The 17,207-nt window shown below is 41.5% G+C and overlaps 2 protein-coding genes across 3 annotated transcripts in view; one reads left to right on the forward strand and one right to left on the reverse strand.

Moving 5' to 3' along the window:
• The first annotated feature begins 132 nt into the window (after window positions 1-132).
• KIF20A (kinesin family member 20A) lies at window positions 133-9,523 on the forward strand. Of its 2 annotated transcripts, none has more exons than XM_035559866.2 (18): window positions 133-507; window positions 940-1,029; window positions 1,162-1,281; window positions 1,744-1,882; window positions 1,975-2,162; window positions 2,249-2,393; window positions 3,084-3,284; window positions 3,536-3,647; window positions 3,743-3,814; window positions 4,378-4,521; window positions 4,604-4,769; window positions 5,021-5,182; window positions 5,864-6,003; window positions 6,102-6,204; window positions 6,839-7,049; window positions 7,448-7,539; window positions 7,820-7,957; window positions 8,492-9,523. In XM_035559866.2, the coding sequence occupies exons 1-18, from the start codon at window positions 349-351 to the stop codon at window positions 8,762-8,764; spliced, it is 2,655 nt and encodes an 884-aa protein (XP_035415759.1). In that variant the 5' UTR covers window positions 133-348; the 3' UTR covers window positions 8,765-9,523. The 2 variants fall into 2 exon arrangements, with proteins under 2 accessions (XP_035415759.1, XP_035415758.1); XM_035559865.2 differs by having other exon boundaries at window positions 135-507; window positions 3,081-3,284.
• The window catches only part of SFXN1 (sideroflexin 1), a 25,382-nt gene continuing 17,057 nt past the window's right edge, over window positions 8,883-17,207 (reverse strand). The window contains exons 7-11 of the mRNA XM_035559867.2: window positions 16,351-16,478; window positions 15,771-15,820; window positions 11,273-11,322; window positions 10,548-10,595; window positions 8,883-9,210 (exon numbers count right to left, since the gene is read on the reverse strand). Of these exons, the coding sequence (XP_035415760.1) occupies window positions 9,114-9,210; window positions 10,548-10,595; window positions 11,273-11,322; window positions 15,771-15,820; window positions 16,351-16,478 (373 nt within the window). The 3' untranslated portion in view covers window positions 8,883-9,113. The remainder of the gene's footprint in view (window positions 9,211-10,547; window positions 10,596-11,272; window positions 11,323-15,770; window positions 15,821-16,350; window positions 16,479-17,207) is intronic.

The raw sequence follows: 17,207 nt of genomic DNA on the forward strand, positions 1-17,207 counted from the left end.
GGAGCGGCCTCGCGGGCGTAGGCCCCGCCCCTTCCTCCTCAACCGCCGGCTCTGATTGGCGGCCTCGCGGGCGCGGGCTCCCATTGGTGGAGCGGGCGGGCGGCGAGGTTTGAAACCGCAGCAGCGGACACCGCGCGGCTCAGAGGAGGGCGGTGGGGCTGGAGGGGTGGGGGTTAGTGCTGCGCCTGCGGGGCCGGGCACGAAGCTGGGCCCTCCCGAGGCGGGCACCGGCGGTAACGTGCGTGCGGAGAAGCCCCCTCGGTAGGGCCCGTGCGAGGGGAGCCGGCGGCGGTCCCATCGGCACACCTCCGCTGCCCTCCTCGCTCCGCCGCGGCCGCCCGAGACGCCATGGCGCAAGCCCTCGCCTCCCCGGGGCTCTTCTCCGACGACGAGGCCGCGGCCTCGCCCGTTCTCGAGTCCACCGCAGCGGGGTTCGGGGCCGACGTGCGCAAGGCCCTGCTGTCGGAGTTCTCCGCCATCTCGCCCAACCTCGAGGGCTCGCAGCAGGTGAGGCTGGAGCTCCTCTGGTGTATGCAGGGCTGTTTTAACGTCTGGGTGCAATATCTCACGCACAGCGCGCAGGGGCTGCGGTGCAGGGCCAACAGGGACGCTTCAAAAGAGCCTGGAATGAAGTGTTGGCCCGGGGGGGAGCTGCTTCTGTTCTGAGCAGTGCGCTTGTGAAAGCTGTGGTTAGCGTGGTGCCTCCTAGTGAGGTGCTTATCTGTGGGGCTGGTCTTGGTGTCACGTCTGGTTCACTACATAAAAAAAAGACTTTGCATGTGGAAATGCATAAGAAGGCTTATCTTCTGCTGTTGCTGATCTTGACACCAGTGAAGCACACATTAGCTACTGAGCACTATGTCAGTGTAGCTGAGTGTCTTCCACACAGCTGTGTACTACCTCTCTGGCTAGTGTGCTTAATCTGTGCTGATTTTGCAGGCTGCTGCTGAAGATATTAATGGGAAGTTAAAGGTGTATCTGAGAGTTCGACCTCTGAAATCTACAGAGCTGGAGAAAGGGGAAGACCAGGTGAGATGCTGAATGAAGCAGTCTCTTGAGCTAGGTGCCTGTGTACCTGCTGGGAGAAGCTATCTTCCTTTGCTGTCTATGCCACGGCATCTTGTGAGCCATTGAAATGATGGATTTTATTTGTTCTTTCAGGGTTGTGTCTGCATTGAGAATTCAGAGACCCTTCTTCTAAGAGCCCCCAAGGACTCCTTCACCATGCGGAGCACAGAACGTGGAGTGGGACAAGCAGCACATAGGTTCTCTTTCACTCAGGTAGGTAACTGGGACAAACAATCTGGAAGATTTTTGAGCTTAAACCAGCATTGCAGGCTTACTAATACATAGTAATACCTTCGTGAACCATGTAATTTTGTACAGTTTTATATGCTTGTTTTTGTTGCTACTTTCTTAATTTTCTTTTTTTAAATCTGATCCTGCCAACCTTTTCAGAAGCAAATGCCAACCTTTTCAGAAGCAAATGCCAAACTTTTTTTTGCTCTTGAAGCTCTAAACATCCTAAAGGCTGTGATACTGGATAATAATATTGGATGTTACTAGATTAAGCAAGTGACAGATTGTTTTTGTAGAGGGCTTGGACTGGAATTACTAGTGGTGTTGTTCATAATGTAGGCGACATGGAAGGGGAACTAAGGAAAGTTATTTCTTGAACAATCACCTGCATTCAAAACTTAGGAAATACTTACATGAGGCCATTTTTCATGTGTTTTGCATCAGATTTTTGGACCAGATGTGGGGCAGAAATTGTTCTTTGATGAGACAATGAAACAGGTGGTTAAGGATGTACTGGATGGGCAGAACTGGCTGGTTTACACCTATGGGATCACCAATTCAGGGAAGACTCACACCATTCAGGGTAAGGAGAGTGTGAGGTTACTAGCCTATTGAGGTAGTTCTGTGCTTCTACATTCATGTTGAATCCTCAGCTTGCTGCTGTTGTTGCTTCAGGTAGCATCAAAGATGGTGGGATTCTGCCTCGCTCCTTAGCAGTCATCTTCAATAGTGTGGGGGACCGGCTGTACCAAGCCATGGACCTGAAGCCTTCGCTCTCCAATGAGGTGATCTGGCTGGACAGCAGGCAGGTTCGGCAGGAAGAGACCAAGAAACAAACCATGCTGCGGGGGGGCCTGTGGGAGGTAAGCGTGTTGCTTCTAGGAGGCTTAGTAATCATAAGGAAAGGATGGTGTTGTACTACATGGTCATGTTCTTTGGTTCCTTGCAGGAGGAGCTGTTAACGCCACTAAAAAGGAGTCATAGTGCTGAATCTCAGCTCCAGGCCACCACCAGTGGCAGCTTTGACAGTGGAGTTGCCGGCCTCTCTTCATCTAGCCACCTTACCAGCCATTCAGACGTCAGCCAGACAGAAGGTATGTACTACCTGCTGCTTGTTGGAGGATGGGGAAGAAAGGGCAATAGCTATTTGGATGCTTTGTTGTGGGATGAGGGAGCAAAGGTGCTGTAGTACCTGATTTTCTCTTTGAAAGATGAGGATCTCTTGGCTGAAGAACTTTGTCTTATCAATATATGAAGATTCACTGCTACTTAATAACTAAATCTTGTGAAATGAAAAGTTACTTGACACTCACTTGATTCATGAGATGTGGTTATGGGGCAGATGAATGCCATGCTGTAGAGGTTGCCGGAAAGCACAGTGCCAAAGTGATATGTTGCACTGAGCACTTGTGCCAGATTATCAAATGCAGAAACAGGAACTACTAGCTGAGGTATCCAAAAGCAGGGCATAATTGAGATAACAAGGACTAAAACTTCATTTACCCTGGGAAGAGTCCTGTCTTGCAGTATCCTGTGCTTCTTGAGTACAGAACAAGTACATAAATCCTTACATACAAAGGAAAATACTGTTAAAGGGAACCTTAGGCTGTCTGGCTGGACATAGGCGTTAATGTAGGTCCAAACGGGAGGAGGTACATAGAAGAGATTTCAGTCTGGGATTGTGTTCCTGCTGAAGAAAGACACCTCAGCCTTGACCTGAACCATTCAGGTTGAACCAGTGAAAGGCTGCAATCATTTCTTTTTTCTTCCCTCCTGCCCAGAAGTGGGCCCTCGCTGGGCTGACTTGGATCGTGTTTCACTCTCCACCACCACGGGAGATGTGCAGTTTTCCATCTGGGTCTCCTTCTTTGAGATTTACAATGAGTTAATCTACGACTTGTTAGAACCAACTCCACCTGGCCAGAACCGCAAGAGGCAGACACTGCGGCTCTGTGAAGACCAGACTGGCAACCCCTATGTGAAAGGTACATTTAACTGAAAGATATTTACAGGGGTCCACTAAATGGGCCCTGGTAGATCACACGTGTGGGAGACTTAAGGACTGAGTGGGTGGCTTAGCGGTGACCTGTTGGGGAGCATGATGTCCTCTATAGCCCCTCAGAAGTTTTTGATGCCCAGGCATCATGTTCGCATAAGGGGAACATGAAGTTTATTAGTATCAGGAAAATGCTACAGTCTCTTAACTGCCTTGCTCAATGCATGCCTGGTTTTCCAGATCTAAACTGGATCAATGTCCGTGATGCTGATGAGGCCTGGAAGCTCCTGAAACTGGGTCGGAAAAACCAGAGTTTTGCTAGCACCCACATGAACCAGAACTCCAGTCGCAGGTTTGGGATGGGAAGTTTTTAACAGACATACAGTTCTGAGGAACTTTTTAAATATTGCATTTCCTTTTTTTAAATATCTGCATATTTCTTTACAGTCACAGTGTCTTCTCCATTCGGATTCTGCACTTGCAAGGAGGTGGCAGTGAAATTGTTCCCAAAATCAGCGAGTGAGTTTCATGCTTTCTAGGATTTGTTTTTTTTTTCCTGTCTTAACTGCTATGGATCTGGGATATCAGAAGTATTTTAAGGAAGGTCTTGTTGGAAGCACTTGGGAGGAGCGAATGTTTCCGCTCCTAAGGCCTGCAGCTGATAGTGTGGAGGAATTTGTGAGGAGTACTGCCAAGTGCAACTTGAGATTTCCCAGCCTCTTTGAAGGTAAACATGAGTAACCTTGCCCTTGTGGTGGGGCTGATCTGACTGCTGCTGCCTGTTCCTCAGATGTAGTTATATGGAAATGAATTGGATCAGTGGCTGTCATGGGGACTGGCAGAGGATCTTTGAATGTGTCACTGCTAAGCCTGTATTAGTGTTATCTTGTTTAACCCTCATACTTGGGGTAGGTCCTTCTGTCCAGAAATAGCCCAAATTTTCCCTAAAGAGGCTTTCTCTGCCCTCCTGAGGGAACCGGGAGGGTGAGCAGGGTAGGTGATCGCAAGGTGACTGAATTGTAAAGCTGGTGAGAGCAGGACAAACCTAGCAGGTCAGGTGATATCATCTGTGTTTTCTTCAGGCTCTCCCTGTGTGACCTCGCGGGGTCAGAGCGCTGCAAAGACCAGAAAAGCGGGGACCGAATGAAAGAAGCGAACAACATTAATACTTCCCTCCATACCCTGGGGCGCTGCATTGCTGCCCTCCGTCAGAACCAGCAGTCCAAGTGAGCACCTGGAATTTGGCAGGGAGGGTGTGAGGAGGCTGTTTTAGCTTTCCCATGGGCTCACTCTTGTCTCTCCCCATAGATTGAAGCAGATTGTGGTTCCCTTCCGGGACAGCAAGCTAACCCGTGTGTTCCAGGGTTTTTTCACTGGACGTGGGCGCTCTTGCATGATTGTCAACATTAATCAGTGTGCATCTACGTATGATGAAACTCTGTATGTAGCCAAGTTCTCAGCCATTGCCAGTCAGGTAAGTAAAACAAACGAGCTTTGTGACATGCTCAGGATACCTCCTGCTTTTGTGGGAACGAGTCCCTTCCCATCACAAGGCGGGGAAAATGCTTGCATTTCTTCCCTCTGCTTTTATAGTGGATTCTTACCTCCACAGTAACTACAGCTTCTACTACGTTGAAAAGTTTAACAAGTTGCAGAGAAGTACCATGTTTAAAGACTACATGCTTTCTAGGCTTTGTGTACTAGTAATAATATTTTCCCTTCCAGCTTGTTCAGGCTCCTCCTACAAAGGTGGGACTGCCATCCATACAGTCAATCATCAAAGAGCACAGCAGGAGAACCAGCCAGGGTCCAGAGGCAGTGGCAAAGGAAGAAGTGGAATCAGAGGACAGTGAGGATGAAGCAGATGTCTCCATGTATGAGAAGGAGGTGGGTTGTGATTTATTCTGTAACTTTTATAGATGGAAGAGCAAGAGCATGACTTAGCTTTGGTCTGGGAGGTGGGTCTGGAACTCAGCACTGTAAGAGATGACAGAACCTTAGAAGGATATGGGACCTTAAACCACTGTAAATTGGGAATCTGTGAGGAAGACACTCCACGGTTACTCTACATGTGAAGTACATGCTTAATTTTGAACACTTTGCCACCTGTAGAATAAGGACAGTAAGAGCTCAGATGCAGACCCATAATCTCTTTTAAGGGAAATTTTGATCAGAGAATTAGCAAAACAGATGGCTAACCTGAGGAAAAACAATCAAACTTCCTGAATACTCAAAGAGGGCACCCGGAATAGCTGAAAGATCAAGGGGGGATGGAAGATGCATATCTACAGAGACTTAAGTTGTAATGTGTCAAGGTAGCAAAAGCAGGTGCATTCTTAGGCAGTGCAGTAGAGGAAGCTGCTAAGGAGATAGCTCCATCTGGAGCACACTATTGTTTACACCATCCCATGGGAAATGAATTAAGAGCAAACCTGACAACTTTTTTCCAGGTGACTAAAAGCATTTGAAACCTAGATCACCCCAGCCTAGAGATATGGGACCAGCTAGTTTCTTCTAGGTCTTAGTTCTGTTGTGCAGTATGAGCAAGAGTGTTTTTTCTTCTTACAGGACTTGTTGCGTGTGGTAGAAGCTGCGCGAGAACTGCTGGTGCAAGAGCGGCAGGAGAAGCTGCAACTAGAAATGCGTCTCCGTGAGGAGATCTGCAACGAGATGCTGGAGCACATACAACAGAAGGAGCAGTGGTGCAGGTACAGCTTATGTGGATCACCCTCCCTTTGTTCAGGGTGTGCTGCAGCACCAAGGACTGCCAGATCGAGATGCATATAGTTGCCCATTCTCTTTGTAGCCAACATGTTGATGCCCAGAAGGAGCTGTTGGAGGAACTGTATGAGGACAAGCTTAATAACCTGAAGGAGTCGCTGACTGACTACTACCAGGAGGAGATCCAGGTTTGTTCAGAGGAATGGAATGACATCAGGAAACTGGCAGTGGCTTGAAAGAGGACTTGAGTACTTGAGTCCAAGAAGGTGACTTACGCAGGCTGAGAGGAAGGATTTTGCTTTCTGTTGTGCTATTACTTGATAACTTGATCCACAATTTTCATTTCTTGCCTATTATGCAGTTCATTGGGCTTTCAGATTTTTGGCCCTTAATCTGGAAGCTAATGTGTAAACATTTTTATTCCCTGATTTGTTCAACGTTATATTTTCCTCCTTTACTCTTTTTGCTCGTTACTTGCTTTGCAATTTTCAGATAATTTAAGTTCTGTGAACTTCTCTTAATTGTAGTTGTGATGATGAGTATGAGCCTGTCCCTATTTTTCATAGTATGAGTGGCCTCTGGGACTTGCTGCAGGCCTCTCTGAAGATGCCAACTCTCCAAAATGTGCTAACAGGCTGGAAAAAGTGGTTTAGGCTCTCAGGAAAAATAGATTCACTATCTTCACTTAAAGGACATTAATTGCTGGGTTCAATGTGGGAAGTGAATTATTGAGAATGTCTCCTGGAAAAAAGACCCTGAAAAAATCAGGGAGCAAAAGCTGTATTAAAATCTTTTTTAACCTTTGAATAAATTCGCTTTAAGGAGCGTGATGAGAAGATTGAGGAACTCCAAGCTGCTCTGCAGGTGGCAAAACAAAAGTTGGAGAACTTGGATGTTACGCAAAAGGACTCAGGGCAGCAAGGCTTGCGTCGATCAAAGCGAGTGGCTGCCTCGTGTGCTCTGCAACAGGAGCTGCTAGATACTAAAGCCAAACTGGAGCAATGTCAAATGGAGCTGAATACAACAACAGCAGGTAAGGCGGTGATGCTGCACTTGCTCTGAATTATGCCCAAGCAATCCTTACAGAGGGTTAGAGATGCTTTTTCAGCAAGGTATATTGGATTCAGACATTCTGTAACCACTGTTTGTAGTTGTAGAAGATAGGAATAACTTGATGGATGGACAGGAAGGACTTTTCATTTTTTTTTGCATGATGCGCTTCAGGGCAGGATCGTTTCCCTGTTCAAAATGTTGAGTCCCTTTGCTTAACTGAAAGGGAAAAGCCTGGAATGTTTGTGCATGTCTGCACAAACTGAAAGCTCTTCTCTTCTCAGCTTGCCTGTGGCAGCTTGTCTGAAGGGGATTCTAGACTTAAGAAAAACCTAAAGCTTATGAATGAACTGTTGCTCACTACATCTTCTATATTCCTAGAGCTGCGCAAGTACCAGAAATTATTGGAGCCACCTCCCTCTGCCAAACCCATTACTGTGGATGTAGACAGGAAGCTGGAGGATGGACAGAAGGTAACTCCATCTCCCTTACAGAAGGGAACTCTTGCAGGGCAAAGAGGTTGCCAATTTAAAACCATTTGGAGCTGCTGTCTCCAGGTTTTTAAATGAATGGTTGATAGCAAGGGGTCTGTGAAAACAAACCTTTATCATATAGAAGGTGTTGGTGTTTGTGATCCCAGTGCACCTTACTCAGATGAATCTCCTTTGATATTGCATGTCTGGATTACCCCTCAGAGTGGCTCTGTTTCTAGAATGATGTTAAAGCTAGCTGTTAATTTTTTCCCTCCTGTAGAATGTCAGATTGCTGCGTTTGGAATTACAAAAACTTGGGGAGTCTCTTCAGTCTGCAGAGAGGGCATGCTGCCACAGCACAAGTGCTGGGAAACTTCGAGAAACCCTCTGTACATGTGATGACATTCTGGCTAGACAGGTAATGTTCTGTTTTGTTGCAGGTGCAAGGGATGTAATTTATGCACTTTGACATAATCAGCAGATAAACCTAAGTTCTTGTAGCTAAAAATATAAATGACGTATCCTCTAGGCACATACTGTCTATTATATTAGGGGAGCTATACTGCTAACCTTCCAGTGGCTGAGTCAGGCAGCATATTTAACTCTCTAAAGGAGACCCAAACTGTTCCTGTTCAGTCACTTGTCAGTCTGCACCAGGTCTGCATCAGTAGGAGAATTCAGAGTTCTCATTCCTTTATCTACTGCACTCCGTCATAGCTGCTATGGCAACATGTCTGCAGCAGGATGGATTTGGTTTTTTCTTAGCCTTACTGTTTCTATTTTGTTATTGTACTGCTATACTGGTGACAGAAAAAGCCATAAAGGCTTTTAACCAGTATGGCCACACTGGTTAGTGAACTTCAGCAAAGGCACTTTATCCTCTTCAGTTCATAGTAACTAAGGAGTTAGGCTTGTCACATTTCTTAATATATAAATATCTTTCCTTTTGCAGGACCAAACACTGGCAGAACTGCAGAACAACATGATGCTGGTAAAATTGGATCTGCGGAAGAAAGCAGCCTGTATTGCTGAGCAGTACCACACTGTGCAGAAGCTCCAGGCTCCTCCAATGTCTACCTTAAAGAAAAGGTTCTGTGCCAACAGGGAAAACCTACAACCTAACCAACCTCCTGGTAAAAAGCCCTTCCTGCACAACCTCCTGACACGTTCAGCTACCCGTCCTGTTGCTGGCAGAGGATGGCAACTTCGTTCAGTTGCTCTATGACTTCTCAGAAAAAGATCCCTGCCCCATTGTTACTGGAACAGGTGGCAAATCCAATGTAATAGTATTCTCCTTTATGTGCTTGTTTATTATTGTAGCTGCTTGAGAGCTTATGTAAACATTTTTTGGATATGTATGGTTAAACTTTTAATCAATACCAAAGTGGACAAAATGACCTTTTGTAATGTAAACACTACAACAAGGAAAGTTTTAAAATGTAAAATAATGTAGATGATCAAAGTTGTTTAACAAAAGGATCAGTTAAAAGTGAATTCTCCTTTTCAACTATGTTGGCACACAATTCAAAAATAAGTTCAAGGTCCTCCTTGACAGATATTCTCCCCTCCTTGAATTATAGTCCTTTATTAAAGTATACGCGTTCTAGTTCAGGGCAATTCTCCTGGATCTTGGCTTGCAATTCTGGTTCCAAGCGTGTTACAGACATAGAACTGAGCAAAAGAAACAGTAAGATGGTTATATATAACAAGCACTTGAATCTCAAGTAAGATAGATGATGCATCTGTTTAAAATTCCTGGATTGTGAAAAAAGTTTTCAGATTTTTTTGAACTTTATGAGAAACCACTCCACAGAACAGGGGCAAATGAACCTCCAGTTAAAGGCAATAGAGATATTCTATCAAGAAACAGCTAGTTTCCTACTATCATGAGGGTAGGAATCTACTTAGTTGCTTAAGGTTGTTGCTGGCACTAGAAACTTCCCTTCCTAAAGATGTTTTTTCTTAAATATAATGTATTTACCTATTTAACTTACTGCCTGACTTTATTCAGTTCAATAAAATGTTTATTTTTATAAGAGCCATCTCACAGTCAAGTGAATTCAGCTGCCAGGTCATGTAAATAGCTGCAGTTTCCTAAGCACAGTTTGAGATCTAATCTTCCTGTAAAACAGAGTCTTGGTTAGAATCAAGAACTGTACCACAGTACAGTGGTACTGTGACAGTTCTATGCTAGTTGACAAGCTAGCGAAACAAGTCATCTCCAGGTAGCCTTGTGATGCTTTTTTTTAACCACAGTTCTTTGCTATGCCAGGCAAGGAAACAGATGGTATTATGTGCTTTTTGCTATTCAGTTAAATCAGATGAGAACTAAGTGTTTTTTTTTGGAAGTTAAAAACTACACATGTTCACTATTTTAACCAACTTAGCTCCAGCTGGCATCTCTTAAACATTTAGCAGCTTGTCAACTTACTGTAGTAATTCTGACAACCACTAATAATAATGAGAGAGGGACAGGTTAGTTGAATTTAAGACCCTGTTTATAGTACATCCTGCAATTTGAGTTAACTTCAGTTGAAGGTAACCCATCCAGGTTCCATTCTGATCTCAGCTATAACAAATATTTTCTCTAAGAGTTTTGAGTACTGAGCTCTTCTTGTATTGAAGAGAAATTCTTTCTGGAAAAACAATCAAATTGCAAATAAGCACATACAGTCAAGTGCTGTTCTCTATAACCAGGGAAGTTTCCAGCTTGAAATGCCATGGTTAAACTACTCACCCAAACCTCTCTTCTTGCTGTATCCCTACTTCACTGCATCTCTGAAGCTGCTAGCAGTTTGTAAATGAGTGAGCCCAATTCAACTATGTATTACTGATGAGTAACGTAACTATTACTTTTATGAATATTCTCATTTTTATCACATTTGTTATATGGGAATTGAGACTGTATGCTCTGGGAAGCAATGACAATTTGTTTGTGTCTTTGCAGTATCTTGCATGTATCTGGGAGTGTAACATTAAAGAAAAAATAACCTAAGAGGAATACGTACCTTTTTTGAGGAAACAGCGCACAACACAGGGGTGTTGCAAACACAAGACTAGAGAAAACAAAAATAGGTTTACAATATTTAGGGTGCTAAAAGAAAATCTGAAACTCTCTAGGCAAAAAAGTGTGGACAGTGACGTAAAGTTCCATTAAATGCAATGTACCCTATTTCTCACTGCATTACATCTTATGAAATCATTTAGCTACAGTCTAGTACTTAAAAGCATCAATACCAGCCTTAAAATGTGTATAAAACTCATTTGTCCTTTCAGTGCTTTGTATTGGTGTACATAGCAACATAAAATGTTACACAACAGCAAACCAAACCTTCCATTAACCAAACATTTTAAGAATTCAAGTGACAGGATTAGATTCCAATTATTGTCTATGGAGATAGCAGGCAAAGCATCTTTTCTAATCAAGCTGCTACATGCCTTTTCTTGTCACTCCCTTTCTTCTCCCCTACCCCTTCTTTTCTTGGCAGCTTCTTCATTACTAACTACTTGCTTTTTTTAACGGTATTATCAGTTACAGATGTGGAAATAAAGCAACTGCTGTAGTCTCATTCTCGGCTCACTGGAGGAATATATTATTTGTGCAGCTTCTTGTCCTTACTGCCTTATAATACATAGCTTTTTCTTTTTTTCAAAGTGCAAATATTGCTACTTTTTCCAAAAAACCTGCAGTTACACCTTAAAATAGCAGAGACAACCCAAAGAAATCACTCACCAGAATCCAACTAATCCAACTTGAATGGGAGCGCTCATCCACGGAAATCTCTGTTAAAAATAAAAGGTACACAGTGACTATGAGCATCTTTTCTTCTTCCAATTTTCTTGGAAACCTGTTTCTTGAATTGTAGGGACAGGTTGCACTTGAAAGACTTTTACATGATGATGGTAACACAATTACCAGCATTCCTTAAGCCTGAGCTCTGGTGTGAGAGCCTGATCTCAGTCCTTTGTAAGCAATAAGAAAATTCCCAGTGATACACGTATACACTGTTATTCAGAGTGTCACTTAAACTTTAGTAGGTTGTTGGCTTTATTTATGAACTGGTCCTGACCTGAGTATGTGGGCAGTTTCTTTTTGAGTCGTGTAAGCCTGCACAGCTAGCAGCACAGTCAAAGTCTGGAATGGTGATACTGGTGCAATGTGCTGCCATGCCTCTTGAGGGCACAGTGAATTTGGGCTAGGTATTCCTTTGCAGATCCAGGTCTGGCTACAGCTCTCTTTGGTGACATCAAATGATTTTAATACAGAACAGGAGATTTGTTCTGTGCACCACAGCAACTGCCAAGCAAAAATAAGGAAGGTGCCAAGGGAAAAAAAAGTCTATTCCTCTTAACCCTTCCTCCTGTCCTATGATTTGCTTTGATGTGTAGGAACTTGCCCCTTTACCACACAGTCTAATACACTCCAGTTCTGCAAGAGAACACCTCAACACCTTTTATTAAAGGAAAAATGTGGAAGAAGGGGGGAGGCTAAGCAGAGAAAGCAACCCATAATGTAGAGTTTTCTTTTTTTTTTTTTTTTTTTTACTATATTCCTCAACATTGAACACATGCCAAGAAATACAGTTTTCCTGTAGGTCTCTAAGTGATTGAGGAATCCCCTCCCCTAACCCATGTTAGATTTCTAGTTGAAATTACTAATGAAAAAAAACCAGACCTACTCAAATAACTCTGCTGTACTGGGCTTTTTTGTTATAATAAGAACAGTGCCTTCAGCAAGTAGGACATATAACTGCTACAATAACAGCAAATTGATTTTTAAACAAAATAGATAATGAGTAAAAATGTGTTATAGTGGATGATGTTCTCAACAAACGTGATGGTTTTTCTGTAAGAGGCATTAGTTTTCAAGATGTGGAAGTCAGAGGGAAAACTGGTGAACATGAACAAAAAGCCAGGCAGTACTTGAGATGTGAAATAGAAAAAGGAAATTTAGAAAGCACAGGAGGATAAAGATGGTGCTAAGTAAGGTCACAGCAGCATAAGAGGCACGGTAAACAATCCTGTGTATTAAACTTTCTCCAGAGCCTGAGAGAAGAAATGATGTAGGAGATTGTTCCTCTTTTTTCTTCTCCCTTGAGTCAATCTGTAATCCAGAAATGAGTGCAGGAAGAGCTGTGCAATTCAGCAGTAACCTGTAACAATAGATAATAAATGGAAAAAGACAGCAAGCAAGAAGGATAAAGACTGAATTCAGCTGTGCTCCACTGTTCTGGCATTCCTCTAACCATACCTTCATTTGATTCTCATTTGGGATAAATTTACTCAAAAGGCTTTAAATTTTATATATTGGGGGAGTTCTAGTGGTAAGAGACTGACTGATGGAAAGTCAAACTCGGTACTCTGAATGGCTCCAGTCTATGAGGAGAATTAAGGGAGAGGGATGATAAACATTGCAGTATGAGATACATAACAGAAAAGCCCCAAACATCTTGTTATAGCTAAAAAGACTTGAAGAGTATCATGATAGTAATAGATGCTGGTTTTCAGCTTTCAACTGAGTTGGTCATTAATCTGATAGGTGTCTAGTGTAGACAATATAAATAAAATCTATTTCATTTGGTGGAACAATTTTGCCAAGGTGCCCGATCTGATTTATAGCCTTTATTTTTCAAGAATTTTATCAGACTGCACTAATTAAGAGAGATGGTAAAGTAAAAACACTGACCCTAGAAGGTCAATAGATGCCCAGGGAACAATTTAAAAACAGTAAAGCAAGTCCCAAACAGAGACTACACATCCTTCCAAAGAGATAAAATAGAGAAATACAAGAGGACAGAAGAATTCAGTCTGTTAAAAATCTATCATTTAACTAAAGAAGAAGGCAGTTTCAAATTAGGATTTCGCTTCCAGATGACTTTGTGGCATCTTTAGCAGTTAGCACAAACAGAAAATTGAGAAGTGATAATTAAACCAACAAAACCCAAAAGGGGAATCAGTTTTTTTTTTTCCTCTCTAACTGGTTCCTTTTACTGTTCGATCCCCAAACCTTTCAGTTTTCCCAGTCTAGCTATGCCTGTTTTCAAGGAAATAAATGAAAAGCTAAGTTAGAAATGCATGGAATAATTTAAGGCATAATGCATTCAAGAAAGATTTTTTTTTTTAAAAAAGAAGCTCTGTTCTAGTTTTGTAGCACCTTTGAATACATATTTTAGTTGCAGACTAAGAGATCCCAGATAGCTTGTTTTAAGGACATAAGAGGAAGTTTCTGGAATCAAGCTGAATGTTAACACAGTATGCAGAACAGAAGAGAAACAGCAGCTGAAGATGCAAGAGTGGTAATATAAATCAAACGCTTCAGTTTCAATTGAGATTTTCAGAAGTTTCTATGAAAGAAATGAAGTATTTCCTTAGGAGAAAGGTTATCTGCAACTAAAACCCTGTGCCTCAGGGCACAGTTGTTTATGGATCCTTCAGCTGCAGCAAATAAATTTGGTTCTGCACACAGCTAGTCAAGTGCATGTCAGTAGGGAAAAATAATATAGCCAGTATACATCATCAAGAATCACTAGACTGCTTAACTGCATAAAAGGCAGCCAAAGCCAGTGCTGAAACCTAAGGCAAAAACACACACACACACACAGACAAAAAATTGTCAGAGCTTTCTGATGAAGTAATAAGATTCGTTTTGAACCAGCAAGTATGTGCTTGTGTTCTAAAAACATTTTTGAATCATTTTCTAGTAATAACTTTTGGGAACAGTGTAATTTATACTAACGTTATAATCAAAATGTCCTCATGCAAAACACTATCAGAATATGGGATGAATAGAATTATATAATCTGTATCTTATTTTAAGTGTCAGAGGATGATAGCCTGCTATCACCGAGACCAGCATTCCAGAAGGATTTGTTTCTTTCTATCTTACTGCAGAACATCATTCTATTTTCTTCATTATTTAAAAACCATTTGACTATTTTCTGGCCTTGCATATTGCTTAGTAGGCTTTGGCAAGCTTACCAGATTTTTTTTAAAGAGTGGTGATGACGTGCAAAGCAGGCTAAGAGAAATGAGTTAGTAAAGCGTTCTCTGGATGGTGTGACTGAAACCTCAAGAGAACATGCAGAAGCTGCTTGTTAGAAATGCAGCTCATTCCTTAATGGTTTTAATACTAATCTCTACCAAGTGTTACAGCTGACTACCTGCAGAGCAGTGTTTCACCTCTGCTCAGTCTTTGAGGCTGAGGGGGAGGAACAGGTGAGCATAAACGGTCATGATGGTACCAAAGACCACTGAGTAGTCACTGAAGAAATCGCTCATTTTTGCTGATCTGAAAAATTCACAACACCTTTATATTGATTATACTGCACAAAAACAATAGATCTGTCTGCAAACCCTGAGAATTTTCACAATTTCTTCACAAATGCCATGTATTTGCCAGTTGAATTCACTGCATTTTTGACATTTCTCTCATGTTGAAAACATGTAAAATCATCTTTGTTCTCAATTAACAATTTTTTTTTTAAACAAAGGCTAGTGTTCTGAGTATTATGTTCTCAAGAACATAACAGCTGCTTCAAGTTATTCTTCACACAGGGCATGGGTCAAAAGCCATCAGCAATTAAGTCAAATCAGGATAGGGCTCTTTACATTGCAAGCAAGTAGTATATTTGGATGCACTGCAGTTTCACTTCTTTTGGGAGATAAAAGCAGCAGGGACAGACTTTTACTCTAAAACTCATCCACCACATTTCCTGTTTTAAAATTCTGAGCAATAGTGTTTCCTGTTAATGGGGGACAAGGGTAATCAAGCTACGCACAAGAAGTGTGAAGAACAGAAAAAATAGGAAATAAAGTTGAAATATTTTAGAAACTTATATCCTAGACAAAGAAATAGAAATAAACAACTTCCCGTGCTTCTTCATCCTGGGTAAAAAAAAAAAACATTATACAAAGTTTCACTGTTTTTTGCATAAGCTACATGCCGAGTCTTGATAAAAGGAAGGTTTCTTTATTAGGAGAAACTCTGCATTTTAAGGATAATTACTAGAATAACAAAAAAGTTCACAATATCTTAATTTTACAGAATGATAAAAAGAACCAAGATATCTCTGTCTATGAAAGTCAAAGAAAGCAACAGCTGTAAAGCATGCTCTACAATGATGACTCCAGGAGTGCTTGGGAAGAAAATATCAAGACTCAAAGTATTTTAAATACATGAAAGTATTAACTTAGTATGCAAAATACATATACATAGATTATCTAAGACTAACCTTCAAAAATGCTCTCTTTTCCAATGTGTTCATTATAAACGGAGGAATTGCTGCAAATGAAATAAAAAGAGAGTCAACTTCGGAGAAAAAGGCACTTTGGTTTAACTTTCTGTTTAGATAAACCGATACTGTAACTCAATTTTCACAACTGTTTGTTATTAACTGAGCTTTCATTTCACATACCCAGATACTGGATTGCTATTTAGAAAAGCAGACTCTCCCAGTAAGTGGAACTTCTAATTTTACACATAACTAAACCTGAGTTCAGTAACTTGGCACAGGTCAAAACATCTACTTTTCAGTAAACCACTTCCAGTCAAGCAGAACTTGCTACCATTCCTTTGCTATCTGTATCATTTCTGCAAATGCATCCCAATAACTGATCTGCTGCACTTCAGTGTAACATACTGTGGATGTTTTTACAGTAAGAAATGTAGGTTTAAAATGTAACGAATATAAATACTGCATGCATAATTGTAAGATAATTTGATTTTGAGAAAATCACTTATATAGAATTTAAGGTCTCTCTCACATTAGGAAGTCATAATCAAGAGCTGTATTTGACTGAAGTTACTCTTACCCATGCCAGGAGCAGCCATAAGAATCCTTGATATAACCACCTGAGTAATTGCCTGTTGAGCTGCTTTTGTTGATTCACCCAGTCTGTTTCCGTTCTCATCTGTGATGGGGATTCCAAACTTTAGTTCCCTGTTGAATAAGAAGGAAAAATATAACAGACTGACAAACATGTATCCACTTTTTTGGCAACATATCTGTCTCATCTTTAAATTTGTCAAATATAACAATTATATTATTTATTTTATTTTCCATGTTTGGCATAAATATTTCAAAAGACAGAGAAAGGTCTGGGGGAAAATATGCTAAAAAGTGAACAATTGAGTATTTGTAACATCAATCTGACACTTGAACCTGGTCACACATATTCCAAGATCAATTACTTCTGTAGTACACAGAAGGGAGAGGTTTCTTCAAAAAAATTCAGAAGAGTAAAATTTTCTGGACTGCTCTCAGAGTAGTCTGTCCTCTTCCACAGACAACACAGGGAATACAGAAAGATTAGTTTAACTAACTAAAACAAGTCTTTGTGAAATCCTTCTCTGGCATGCTAGTCTGGGTTTACGTTTTAACTGTCAAGAGCATATTTGAAAGCATACAAGCATGCACAAAGCTAACTACATTTCTATAACCGTATTATTCTCTACCTTTTGCTTAAGCACAGGATTAGGTGTTAAACTTGCATTCTGGGGAGAACCTTTCAGAGAGTGAGAAGCAGACAGAAGGGCATTTATACTGAGGACTGCCTTAATTCTTCTCCCCATCTTCTATAGGAAATAAAATACCATGGATTGAACTTTGCTGTGAATATAAACTTCAAAGATTCCCTTTTTTGATTATAACTTTGTGTTTATAAGAGGA

Source organism: Cygnus atratus, chromosome 14, assembly GCF_013377495.2.
Source record: "Cygnus atratus isolate AKBS03 ecotype Queensland, Australia chromosome 14, CAtr_DNAZoo_HiC_assembly, whole genome shotgun sequence".
In the NCBI taxonomy this organism is placed as follows: domain Eukaryota; kingdom Metazoa; phylum Chordata; class Aves; order Anseriformes; family Anatidae; genus Cygnus; species Cygnus atratus.